Genomic DNA, 12364 nt, shown 5'->3' on the forward strand with positions numbered 1-12364 from the left:
ATCCTAAAATCTTGATTTTTTTTCGACAATCAGAGATACTATTTGAGCACGAACGTTGTATTCTCATTCAGCGAAATTTCTCGACAAATCGAAGAAATCAGTAGAGAAGATATAAACGATTTGTGGTGCAATACTTCCTCGATTAAGCTCCCCTAACAAATAAGATAGCTTAGTCGAGATAGTTAGCTCTAAAGTTGTGAGGCCACTCAGTATTATGGTCTGGTAGTATTTTTTTTTACTTAAAATTGAGAGGTTTTAGGTTCGAATATTGTGGATGACGAATTTGATACTAAATTAGGTTATCTATTGTGTGGCTTAACTAAACTCATTCTAATGTAAAAATATTGATGTACTAAAAAAAAAATATAGGTCGCGAGAGTATTAGTATGGATGGAAAAACAGAACTTCATAAATGCAACAAGTCTTAAAGAAAAAGAGGTGCACTATGGGCTATATGACATTGGTGGGGTTGTGGATTTATTGGGACTTGAAGGGAGGGGATGAGGTTACTTAAAATCTATGTGAAATGATTGAAGAGGCTTTTGTTTGGGGGTCCCTCCCTTTGTGTGAAAGACGAGTCGTTTTTGTCGTGCTTGGGATAGTGCCAATGACCAAACATGGTATGCACAATTAGGTCATGTCTATGTTACTTAAGAGTTGTTGAATTATGACCAATGAGTTTTAACGAAATATTTTCGGTACTGTTTATTTTTAATGAAAAATCACATTTTACTTTTTCCTTGTACTATTCACTATACCTTCATTTGTCATTTTTCATTAGGACTAAAGTTTTGTTTGGACTTTTCGTTAGTTTTCCTTTATAACTGTGCTACACAGTGTAATTCATAATTCGACAATTTACGAGAACCAATGGCGGATTCAAGATTTTAATTTTAGGGGGTCTTGGGTAAAACATCAAAGCCAGTGAGGAAATTTGTCGAGCACTTAGTGGGTTAATCGTCATTTGTGTTCATCTCGTTAAATGCCAAAGTAATCTGCCAAGTGATGACGAGACTCCATGTCGTATGGTAGTGAGATATTCCTAGAAAACATTTTATCAAACACTTTATGGGCAGAAAAAGGTTTAGTATCATATTCGAATGGTTCCCGATGGACCTTCACATGCATTTTTCCTTGGTCTTCAGAGAGTTTTGAGACCACCCAGGCCCCAAATAAATCCGCCCATACTGAGAACTGCTACTAACACTCTTACATAGTTATTCGACATTTATTTCTAGTGTAATGTTACTATTTTTAATGCTAATAACAATTCCTAACGTTTACTATTTGCTGAAGGTGCAAGATTGGCTAGTTAGACGAGTTAGGTGGCCAACTCGAGTGCAACAGCTAGGTTTAAATAAAGAAAAATTAATGAAAATGACTTGAAAATTTTGAATTTTAATGATAAAGACAAAATAAAGGGTAAAATAAATAGTTTCAGGATTGATTTTTTAGTGTAAAAATATTGTTTTTCGTTAAAGTAAATAATACAAGAATCTTTTCGTTAAAGTAAATAATATTGAGAGATTTTCGTTAAAGTTCCCTTTAAAAAAACTCAACACATTAGAGTGGCTCCAAGCTAAATCGCCGTGGGTTGGATCCCTAATTCGATTTCGTTCCGTATTAGATCAAATTAGTGTTAAAAAAAATACAAAAATCACATGTCAAAAAATTTACAAAATCAAATATGATTTATATTAAGCGATCCCATTTTGAGTTACGTCAAAATCTTTTGTAATTAATAATGAACCGCTAAATTGTCTTTTTTTACAATTAGTAATTTTTCAACCCTGATCACTAAAATTTAGGATAGTGCCTATCCACACATCTATTTTTACTTCTCATACACTTTTCTTAATTTCTTGTCATTGGATCAAATAAATTGAATAAGATTAAAATAAAATAAAAATTAACAAAAATGCATGAAATAGAACCTTCCAAAATTTACTCATATAATTTTGATATTTCAGAAACTGGTCGAAGTCACACCCTACATATATTTCTTTAATCAACGGGGGAAGGAGGAGGAGAAGCACACAAGGTTGAAATGCTGTGGAGCTTGATTTGACCAAGCCTTTTAACCACTCTTATTTAAATGGATTTTTTTTAATATTTGTTCAATCCAAAAATGTTAAGTAATAAATATTAAGTGCAACCAACCAAATAAGGTAGACTGTCACATATTACCAAAAGACTAATTCAAATCTTTAATTTCCTGGCCACATTTGGGCTACTATTAATAATATTATATCAAGGTTAAATGTTTAACTAATGACATAAGATGAGAGATTTGGACATAGGATTTCAGGTGCAAAAGTAAATGTTTTTAATCAACTGAGTTTCAATTCACTCGAAGTAATGAAAGATGAGAGATTTTTTCACAACTAAAATTTAGCTTCAATATTATTAACGTTCAATAAATACATGCCACGTGTTCGAAAGTTTATATTATTAATCGAATAAACGAGTGATACATGGTAAACTGATGACTCGAGTTAGTCTGACCATCCTCAATTTCTTTGGAGTTTCGTCGGGCTTGACTTAGACTCTTCTCAAGCGTGGACTCCATCCGTGCCTTGTGTTTTTTCCCCTCCCTCTTTATTATCTCTCTCTCTCCCTCTCTCTTAAAACTCACACAAGAACACATATAACTGCCATTTGCAGACTCTCTCTGCAAAACTTGTTTTGCATTATTCAGAAACGAAATTTCCCTACAAGTTGTTTTTTCCTTGATTTCTTCGTCCTAAAGTTTTCTGGCCTTTGGTTTTCTGTTTGGGGTCCGAGAAAAAAAGGTGGGAAAAGAAGAGAAAATACTCAGAACTTTGGGAAAATCAGGAAGGAAACAATAACAAGCGTCATCCTTGTTGGGTTTTGGTCGGATACATCAGTCTAGCTTTTTCTGACATGGGTTTCCATGATGTGGGAAAATAAGGTATAACAAGACAAGCACAGCGGTGTTGAAACTTTCTTTTCTTAGCAACCAAACAGAAAGTTATAACTTGTGTGACGGGGCAAAGGGTGTTATATAGTTTAATTTTTCTGAATTTGTTACGGTTTTTCTAATCCGTGTTTATTTATGGATCATTCTCGATTGCCATGTTTTCATCCTGTTTCTCCTTTTTTGGTAATATTCTGTCTTTGTTCCGACTTTGAGTCAATGCTATGTTTTACTTTGAATGTGGAATGATTAGATTAATTAGCTTAGAAGAAAATGATCACTGCATAGTTGATTTTTTCGAGTGTGGAAACATCGATTTTTCAGACTGACGATTCCATTGGAAAATTTTTGTTATAAATTTATGACCATGTTCGTCACTCTTGCTTTAGAGGCTGATCACATTTATCTCTATTGCTGTTCTTGTTAGGTCTACTATATCGTGCGCCTCTTCGAGTTTCTAGATAAGTAAATTTCAATACCGAAGATCGGTGAACAACGGGAATCTGAATATCACAAGTATGAATTCCAAGGGGCTTAAATTTGTAAGGTTAGTTTGTTCAATGCTGCAGCTATTACTTTCGGAATCTGATATACTTTCACGCAATTGTTTGTGCACCTGCGTTATGTTATGTTACTAATTCACGGGACTAAAGCAATCGGCATAAGCATTAGGAGACAGATTGAGATATGTAGAAACCCTAGTGCAGCAATACAGTTACATTTACTGAAATATTATCATTTAAATGCAGTAACTGACTCGTTTGAGAGAAGACTGAATTTAATTAGGAGCATTTTCATGCGGTTGATCCTTGATTTAGTTGTCTGCCTTATCTAACTAGTTTCTCCGGTGCTGCTTGCTATGTTTGCTGTTCCATCCAGGTTTGAAGATTGGCAATCGGAGAGTTCTCTAAGTTCTGAAAGAGACGCTTCTGCTGATGATGGACGAAATCCAAGAAGAGCGATACCATCTGTGAATGCAGTTTTGAGGAGTATTCGGAGAGGACTAGATAGAGGTTCCGACAGGTTTATAAGCTCGAAAAAACCATTAAGTTCCACTTCCGTAGGCAACCGGCTAGCAAATGAGTCAGGCTCGAGGAGGAAAATTCTTGACCCTCAGGGGTCATTTCTTCAGAATTGGAATAAGATATTTGTGCTCTCTTGTGTCATTGCTGTGTCCTTGGACCCGCTGTTTCTTTATACCCCGGTGGTTGATGGCAAATACAAATGCGTTGATTTGGACAGGAGATTGCAGATCATTGCTTGTGTTCTTCGATCATTTACCGACATCTTTCATGTACTTCACATCATCTTTCAGTTCCGCACGGGGTTTATTGCCCCATCTTCTCGCGTATTTGGGAGGGGTGAGCTAATTGATGACCCCGTGGCCATTGCGAAAAGATACTTGTCCTCATACTTCATCATTGACATTCTAGCCATTCTTCCATTGCCACAGGTATAGTCAGGTGTTTGCACTGGATTTTATTATAACGGATTGGTTTCTGTTAACCATATCTCTGGTTGGAACTTATGTCCGCAACTCAAATACTGACGTTTTTCCTGGTTCTGCTACATCTGTTCAGGCTGTAGTTTTTATTGTAATTCCTACAATATCACTTCCGGTTTCACTGGTCGCAAAGGACATGATGAAGTTTGTAATCGTTGCGCAATATGTGCCGAGATTTTGGAGGATCTATCCACTCTACAAAGAAGTAACAAGAACTTCTGGCTTCCTGACCGAAACAGCATGGGCCGGAGCTGCTTTCAATCTTCTGCTCTACATGCTAGCCAGTCATGTAAGTCTGATTTGATGTTTTGATAGTTTTCACGTCCTCAGAAATATCTGAGAAAATCATGTGGCATTTCTGATCCGGTGGTAAATGCGTTATACCAGATAATTGGAGCCTTTTGGTACTTGTTCTCCGTGGAACGTGAGTATAGGTGCTGGCGCGATCAGTGCAATGGAGACCGTCGTTGTAAGAAGTTCCTGTACTGTAATTCTAAGAATGACACTGATGCAAGCTTTGTGGCAAATAAAAACGCTTCTTGCCCTTTCATTGACCCGGGCGACATTAAAAATTCATCGGTGTTCAACTTTGGGATATATTATGATGCTCTGGCGTCTGGTGTGGTGGAGACAAGAGATTTTCCAAAGAAATTGTCGTTCTGCTTCTGGTGGGGACTGCGCAACCTTAGGTTCGTAATCGTGATCCTTTAACTCTCCTTTCTTAATCACTTAGCATTGTGAAGTGTAGCAGCTAAAACTCTGAAGTTTTGCAGTTCACTTGGCCAAAACCTCAAAACAAGTACATTTGTTTGGGAGATAGTCTTTGCAGTTACCATATCGATTTTGGGATTAGTTCTGTTTTCGTTGCTCATTGGCAATATGCAGGTAAAAGTTGAACTTTTGTCCTAGATTGAATGAGCAAAAGCCTAAGATGCTGACCTTGTTTCTTGTGATGTTGTAGAAATATCTGCAGTCCACAACTGTGAGAGTAGAAGAAATGAGAGTGAAAAGGCGCGATGCAGAACAGTGGATGGCACACCGAATGCTCCCGGAGAACTTGAGGGAAAGGATTAGACGGTATGATCAGTACAAATGGCAAGAAACAAGAGGTGTTGACGAAGATACTCTAGTTCGTAACCTTCCCAAGGACCTACGAAAGGACATAAAGCGCCATCTTTGCTTGGCTCTTCTCCAGAGAGTGAGTGTTTTCACTAATAACTTCTGCATCCTCGTTTTCTCCAAATATTAGCAGTTTTGTTAATCAGCTCAATTTGTCGTAGGTGCCAATTTTCGAAAAAATGGATGAACAGCTGATGGACGCCATGTGCGATCGCCTCAAGCCAGTACTATACACGGACAAGAGCTATATAACCCGAGAAGGTGATCCAGTAGATGAGATGCTGTTTATCATGCGCGGAAATTTAGCAACCATGACTACAAATGGTGGAAGAACTGGCTTCTTTAACACTGCTGATCTTAAGGCTGGTGACTTCTGTGGAGAAGAGCTTCTTACATGGGCCTTGGATCCAAACTCCTCCACCAATCTCCCCACCTCAACTAGGACAGTGGAAGCTAAAACCGAGGTTGAAGCGTTTGCGCTCATGGCTGATGATTTGAAGTTTGTCGCCTCCCAGTTTCGGCGCATGCACAGCAAGCAGCTCCAACACACTTTCAGGCAAGCTTCAGATTACAGTGATTCTAATGACTTGAAGGAAACTTGTGTTATGAAAAAGCAGCATTAATCCGATATATGGATTGCGATTAGTGTTCTCGTTGATAGTTTTGGTCTTCGGATGTCGTTTTCTTATGCTGTAAACTACAATTTCACTTTTTCAGGCTCTACTCCCAGCAGTGGAGAACATGGTCAGCCTGTTTCATACAAGCAGCATGGCGCCGGCACTGGAAGAGAAAGCTCGAGAAGTCGTTACGCGAAGAAGAGGACAGATTGCAAGATGCTTTGACAAGAGATGCAGGAACCTCACCTAGCCTCCTTGCCGCTGTATATGCATCAAAGTTTGCAGCCAACGCGCTGCGAGGGTTGCGACAAAAGGGTAACCGCGACACTAGACCGCCACCAACATTGCTGCCTCTGCTGCCTCAGAAGCCCGCTGAGCCCGATTTTACTGCAGAACGTCACTAGATACATACAAGTTTACTCTTAGAGAGATTTTTGTGTATAGTTTATTGCTCTTAGTGATTTTCTGATGCGTTGAGGGTAGGGATGGGAACCTGCGGTTACCGCCCATTTAAATTTCACGGTTATAGTTATGGGGTAATTATTTAGATAAATAAACGGTTATGGGTATAACCGTTTACCCGTGAAATTTAAATGGACGGTTATAGGTATTAACCACGGTTATAAACGGGTAACCATTTACCCATTTATTTTATATATGTAAAATTAACACAAACCATGTTTCCTATCAGACAAAACTTAGATCAATGCTATTGACTATAGTGCATGATTTCTATAGCTAATATAATATAGTTTTCCTTAACCACTTTAAATTTCATGGTCCATTATATATATTATGTTAATATTTTACATTCCGAGTCAAATAACCCAAGAATACTGTCTTTTAACAATTTTTGTAACTCAATAATGCTTAGCAAATTTTATATTACCTTCATTGCTAACAGTTAAAAATATCATCTATAAACTATTATTTCAATTATTGGAATGGTATACGAACTTAAAAAATTAAAATGCGGAACTGTATGATGTATAACGGTGTTTAACTGTTGGAAAAAAAAATTATGACAAATTTTTCTTTTTTAATTTTCAAATTGTTAAAAAAACACGTAGATGGGTGAAAAATGAGTAAATGGCAAAAAAGAAAGGATAAACGGGTTTAAAAATGATAAATAGGTAAACAGGTACTAAACGGTTACAGTTAAATGGGTACACGGTTATTGTCACAGCCCGTCCTGGAATTTTAATTCCGAGGACGTGAAAAGACGAAAATGCCCTTAAACGGGATTAAGGTGCGTAATTTTGGTATTGGTTTTACCTAAAATTCCTAAGTTATTGTTAATTAAACTTAAACTTGGACTAATAATTTTGTGTTTGGACTTTAGGTAGGGTCCTACACCCTAAATCCCTCCCCATTTCCCGTTTGTTGTCTCTCTCTCATCTCCTCAGTCACTCTCTCTCTCTCTTCCTCAGCTCTTCCTCAGAAACTCTCACTCTCTCTCTTCTTCTCGAACGCACGGGCAACCACCAAAACCACCTAAAACCTATACCAACGTCCAAGTTAAGACTACCATTGCAACCCTGAGGACTCCACGATCACGTAGACACCATTTTCAGGTAAGTTTTGCTTCGGAAAACCCTAGTTTTTAAGGTCCCGTGTTTATATACTGTTCATGATCTTTTAAATGGTTACGATTTAGGCTAAAACAAGATCACAGCGAGCTTATTGAGGTCCCAAGGAAGCTCGGAGTGCTTCGTTGGAAGTTTTTGGACGTAAGAACACGGAGATCGACAAGTTCAAAGTTTGGCCGGAGCTTTCGAGGCGTTTTCCGGCGAATCCCCGGCGAGTTAGGAGTCGAGGTAGGTATCAATCTCTTTTTCTCGTCAAGTACTACAACTTTCCTTTTTGTTTCACTCAATTTAGTTGAGTATTGAAGAAGTTATACTCATTTGAAAAATACCCAGTTTCCGGCGACCTCCGAGGCTTTCGAGACAGTTTCCGGCCAAACAACGGCGAACTAGGTGTTGTGCAAGGTACCATTATCTTTTTCTCTTCAAGGGCTACAACTTTCGTTTTTGAATCACTTGATTTCGTTGAGAAATGACAAAGTTATGGCAATTTGAAAAACTGCCCAGAAAACGGCCGCCGGAAAAACCAGTCCGGCGACCCAAGGAAGAAGAAGGTGCTACAGTAAAAATAAAAAATAAAATTATTTTAAAAATATGTCGACGTCCGTGACGTCGAGTAGATCACTGTGGTATATTCATATACCTAAATTGAACACCGTATGAGAAAGTTATTGAAGATTGTTGGTTAGGTGTTCAAATAACGTTTTATAGTTTTCACATTTAGGTGAAAATGTGAATTGATGATCCGACCGTTGGATCGTCACCAAACTTTGATACGTTGTAATACGTAATATTTGAGGATTATTGGAACTTACGGATTGGGAATCCGAGTTAGGGATCTTCCGGAATTGGAATTGTAAGTTCATAATATAAAATGTTAACCGTCACTTAGTTTTGGAAATTGACGGAGATCCGACCGTTGGATGGTAATGAAATTTTAGGATGTTATCCTAGAGATATATTGTGGACCTCTGGAAGTTATGGATTTAAAATCTGAGTGGCAGATCTTCCGGATCGAACTACGTAGTGACGTATTTTATATAAGTTATATATTCTATCGATATGAATTCTGAGGTTGGATTTGATTACTATTCTAGGCGGCGATCGTCGTGACGCCTTGATGTGTGGTGCTAGGGAGTTGTTGGACGAACTCCAGGTGAGTGGGCAGTTTTGTTTTCCGTATATATATATATACTTAACGTTTTCCCAGAAATTGAAAATGCATGAAATTATGTTTAAAATGAAATGCATATGAGTTATGTGGAAAAACGGGAAGTGAAATACCATGCATAGAATTGATATGAAAAGTATATAGAAATGTGAGTTGAAATGCCATGCATGAATTAATATATGATGCATATGTATGAATTGGTGCGGTGGACGCACAGGTAAGAATTGATTTATGATGCATATGTATGAAATGGTGCGGTGGACGCACAGATGAGTATTTAATTACTGTTATGATGATGATGATATATATTGAGCTCAAATCCTGCACCATGGTTTAGTGCTTATAGTATTCACCGCATCGCACGCTCGCCTTGGATCCAAGTAGATGCTAGTCGTACAGTCCACGCGGAGTGGGTACGACAGACCAGTCGCGAGAGTGTTAGTGAGATTCCGACTGGTGGGTGACCTTAGATTATGTGCACAGATGATTTATGAGAAGCACTAGAGCGTAACTTGTGTGTAGAAGGCCGGACGGGTCACAGAGGTGACTCCGGTAGAGTGATAATGATAGATTTTGAGCTCTAGGTTCAACCGTATAGGGCTATTAGAGGGCCTACGGTTGATTACTTTCTTGCACCTGATATGATTATGTTGATGCATTCATACCTTATTACTGTTGAGATGATGTGGCATGGCATAATTAATATGAGAAATGTTGAGATGACATGGCATGGCATGATTGATAAAGAGATAATGTTGAGATAGTAAAAATGAAGTTTTGAGAATATATATGTATATTTATATTTTACATTTCTGGGAAAGTATACAGGTTTTACGGAGAGGGGTTACAACGTTTTGAGAAATGTTTGGATTTGGAAAAGAATTGTTTTACTGACCCACTCAATTTTGGTTTTGCGCCCCTCCAGGTTCAGGAATCACAAAGGTGTGGTGACTACGAGGAATTCGACGGTGTTCTGACAGATTGGACAAAATTAGGACTCACCTTCGGGTGTATCAATTTAAATTGTATCTTAAAGCTTCCGTACTGTGCAAATGGTTACGTCACTCTCACGTGACGGCCAGCATGTCCTCCTTCGGGACGGGGTGTGTCAGTTGGTATCAGAGCATGGTTGCAATCTTGGACATCTTGAGAAGTTTCTAGTGAATTCTGTCAGAACTACACCGCCTCGTAGCAAGCCACTTAGTTAGAGGAATTTAGTCTCCCTAATATAGCGGTTTAGGGGAAACTATTATTATGGTGATTCAGTCTATTATAAAAAGGGACATTTTAAGACGGGTTATGAGTTGAATTTGAATCACCTTATGAAATGATGAACCTGAGGGAACGAAGTAACGGTTTAACCATTTGGAAAAGATGTTTCAGATTATGCAAGTCAAAGGAAATTTCCTTCTGACAGGGGGTCGAGACGACTACCTAGTTTTGGGTATGAATTTGTATCCTGGTGGAAACAGGAGTATGATGTGTTGTCACCGGAGGAACAGCTGATTTAAAATTGTTTAAGGACTTGTTTAAGGAAAAGTTTATCCCTCCGGCATTTATCGATGGTAGTAAACAAGAGTTTACAAATATGAGACAAGGAAGGTGATGATCGAGGGATATTATAGAAAGTTTTCAGACTTGCCTCGTTCCATCCAGATATGGTTGTTAATTTGGTGGAGGTGTTATGTTGTTTTAAGCTGGGTGGCAAAAAGGGAAGTGGTATTTTGGGTGACCACTATCCATTATACTTCTTACCAGGAATATACGAGATGCTGTTGAGTCTTGAGGACTCTGAGAACATGATCAACGAGAATAAAGAAGAATAAGAAATGAATGGGAATTAAAAGAAGACGATAAAGTTAATGATTCGTCTTATCAAGGATATAGAAAGATTCAGAGCTTCGAAAGAAGTGAAGCTAGAGTTAATTCTTCCAGCTGAGGTTTTAATGTCGCTGGTCAGAGTAAAAGTGATGGATATACTGGTAATCCCAGATATTTGAGACAAGGTGTCTCGAGTAAAGGAAATGTACTTTGTGCTGCAGGTACAAAAATTAACACTTTGGGAAGTGTGAAATTAATGAATGTGTTTATGTGAACAGAGGGGACACAGAATTGTGAATCGTCCCTAGAATCAGTTGTACCCAACAGTTTTCTATGACATCGTAGTGTCGATTCAGCAAGTTTATGAACTTAGTAGTTTGGTCGGATTGACCGTGGGTACAGAGAGATTTGATGAGTTATATGTTCAGCTGTACAGACCATGAGAGGTGGATCTGGCTGACGCATGAGAAATTGGTGAGTTATAGGCTCGGCCGTACCGACCACGCGGAGTGGATCCGGCCGACGTATTATTGAGATAAGAGTTGAATCAACCGTATTGGTCATTCTAGTTGACTTCGGCTGATATATTTCTTATTATGTATGTTATTACCTAGAGAGTAGTAAATAAATGTAGTAGAGACGAGTGTATGTATTTTGTATTGAGTGACAAAATAGTAATGTTATATCTTTGAGAGTGGTTGCCTACTTATCGAGACAACGATGATTTATCAGTATTGCGGGCTGCAGACCGTAATATTAATAACTCATTCGTGGATTCGTTAAGTAAGTAAACCGGTAGATTATTTTGTACTTATTCAGAATGCTTAGTAGTAATAGAGTATGTATTGTGTCGGTTAAATTATTTCCATTAGATTGGTTGGTTATAATTGTGACAAGACGGAATGTTAAGGGAAACCAGTACTTTCCATCGATCTGGATGACCAGAGATTACTTTTGTAAGTATGCAAAGTGGATTGAGTTCAGCCATTATTTATGCTGTGAGAGCAAAGAGATTGTTTTCGAAAGGCTGTCAAAAATACTTAGCTCATGTGGTGCTAAATGATGTTGTTTGGAGTAGTGTGAATAATGTCGAAAGAGTTAGACTTTTCTTGATGTCTTCCCTGAAAGTATACCTGGATTGCCTTCGGGCAGAGATATGAGGTTCACTATTGAATTGTTGCCAGGTATAAATTTATATTGGAGATTGGTTCATAATGAGTTAAGGGAATTGGAAATTTAGTTGAAAGAATTGGTTGATAAAAGTTTCATTCAACCTAGTACAACACCTTTGAGGAGCACCAGTTTGTTGGTGAGAAAGAAAATGGACTTAGAGATTGTTCATTGATTATAGACAATGGAACTGGTAACGATCGAGAACCGTTATCCATGATAGTGTACTGATGTTTATTTAACCAGCTCAGAAGTAATTGCGAAGATTCAAAGATTGAATTGAGATCTGGTTACTACCAATTGAATATTATAAGTGACGTTGATCATAAGATGGTTTCTGGACTTGTTATGGTCCTTATAAAGTTTGGTGATGCTATGTGGATACTCATGCGGTTTTATGAGTTGATGGATGAAGTATTCCAATAATGCCTTGATAAT

General features: G+C 38.0%; 1 protein-coding gene and 1 long non-coding RNA gene across 2 annotated transcripts; both read left to right on the top strand.

Moving 5' to 3' along the window:
• The first annotated feature begins 2532 nt into the window (after nucleotides 1-2532).
• LOC103414450 (cyclic nucleotide-gated ion channel 1) lies at nucleotides 2533-6950 on the top strand. Its single transcript, XM_008352856.4, has 9 exons — nucleotides 2533-2932; nucleotides 3366-3485; nucleotides 3818-4391; nucleotides 4519-4731; nucleotides 4830-5131; nucleotides 5216-5327; nucleotides 5404-5640; nucleotides 5723-6117; nucleotides 6279-6950. Exons 2-9 carry the CDS (start codon nucleotides 3457-3459, stop codon nucleotides 6580-6582), a joined length of 2166 nt encoding a protein of 721 aa, XP_008351078.2. The 5' UTR covers nucleotides 2533-2932; nucleotides 3366-3456; the 3' UTR covers nucleotides 6583-6950.
• Nucleotides 6951-7582: 632 nt separating this feature from the next.
• On the top strand, nucleotides 7583-10037 carry LOC139197228 (uncharacterized). The gene is made up of 5 exons (XR_011582436.1): nucleotides 7583-7752; nucleotides 7836-7995; nucleotides 8101-8169; nucleotides 8862-8920; nucleotides 9861-10037. It is a non-coding gene; the product is annotated as an uncharacterized lncRNA (long non-coding RNA).
• The last annotated feature ends 2327 nt before the right edge of the window (nucleotides 10038-12364 follow it).

Source organism: Malus domestica, chromosome 01 (genome assembly GCF_042453785.1).
Source record: "Malus domestica chromosome 01, GDT2T_hap1".
Classification (NCBI taxonomy): domain Eukaryota; kingdom Viridiplantae; phylum Streptophyta; class Magnoliopsida; order Rosales; family Rosaceae; genus Malus; species Malus domestica.

What these genes read in the sequence shown, in the direction of transcription:
- LOC103414450 (XM_008352856.4), top strand. Translation starts at nt 3,457, where the DNA reads ATGAATTCCAAGGGGCTTAAATTTGTAAG. An exon ending in CCATTCTTCCATTGCCACAG is followed by an intron (nt 4,392 to 4,518) that starts GTATAGTCAGGT and finishes ACATCTGTTCAG; the next exon opens with GCTGTAGTTTTTATTGTAAT. An exon ending in TGCTCATTGGCAATATGCAG is followed by an intron (nt 5,328 to 5,403) that starts GTAAAAGTTGAA and finishes GTGATGTTGTAG; the next exon opens with AAATATCTGCAGTCCACAAC.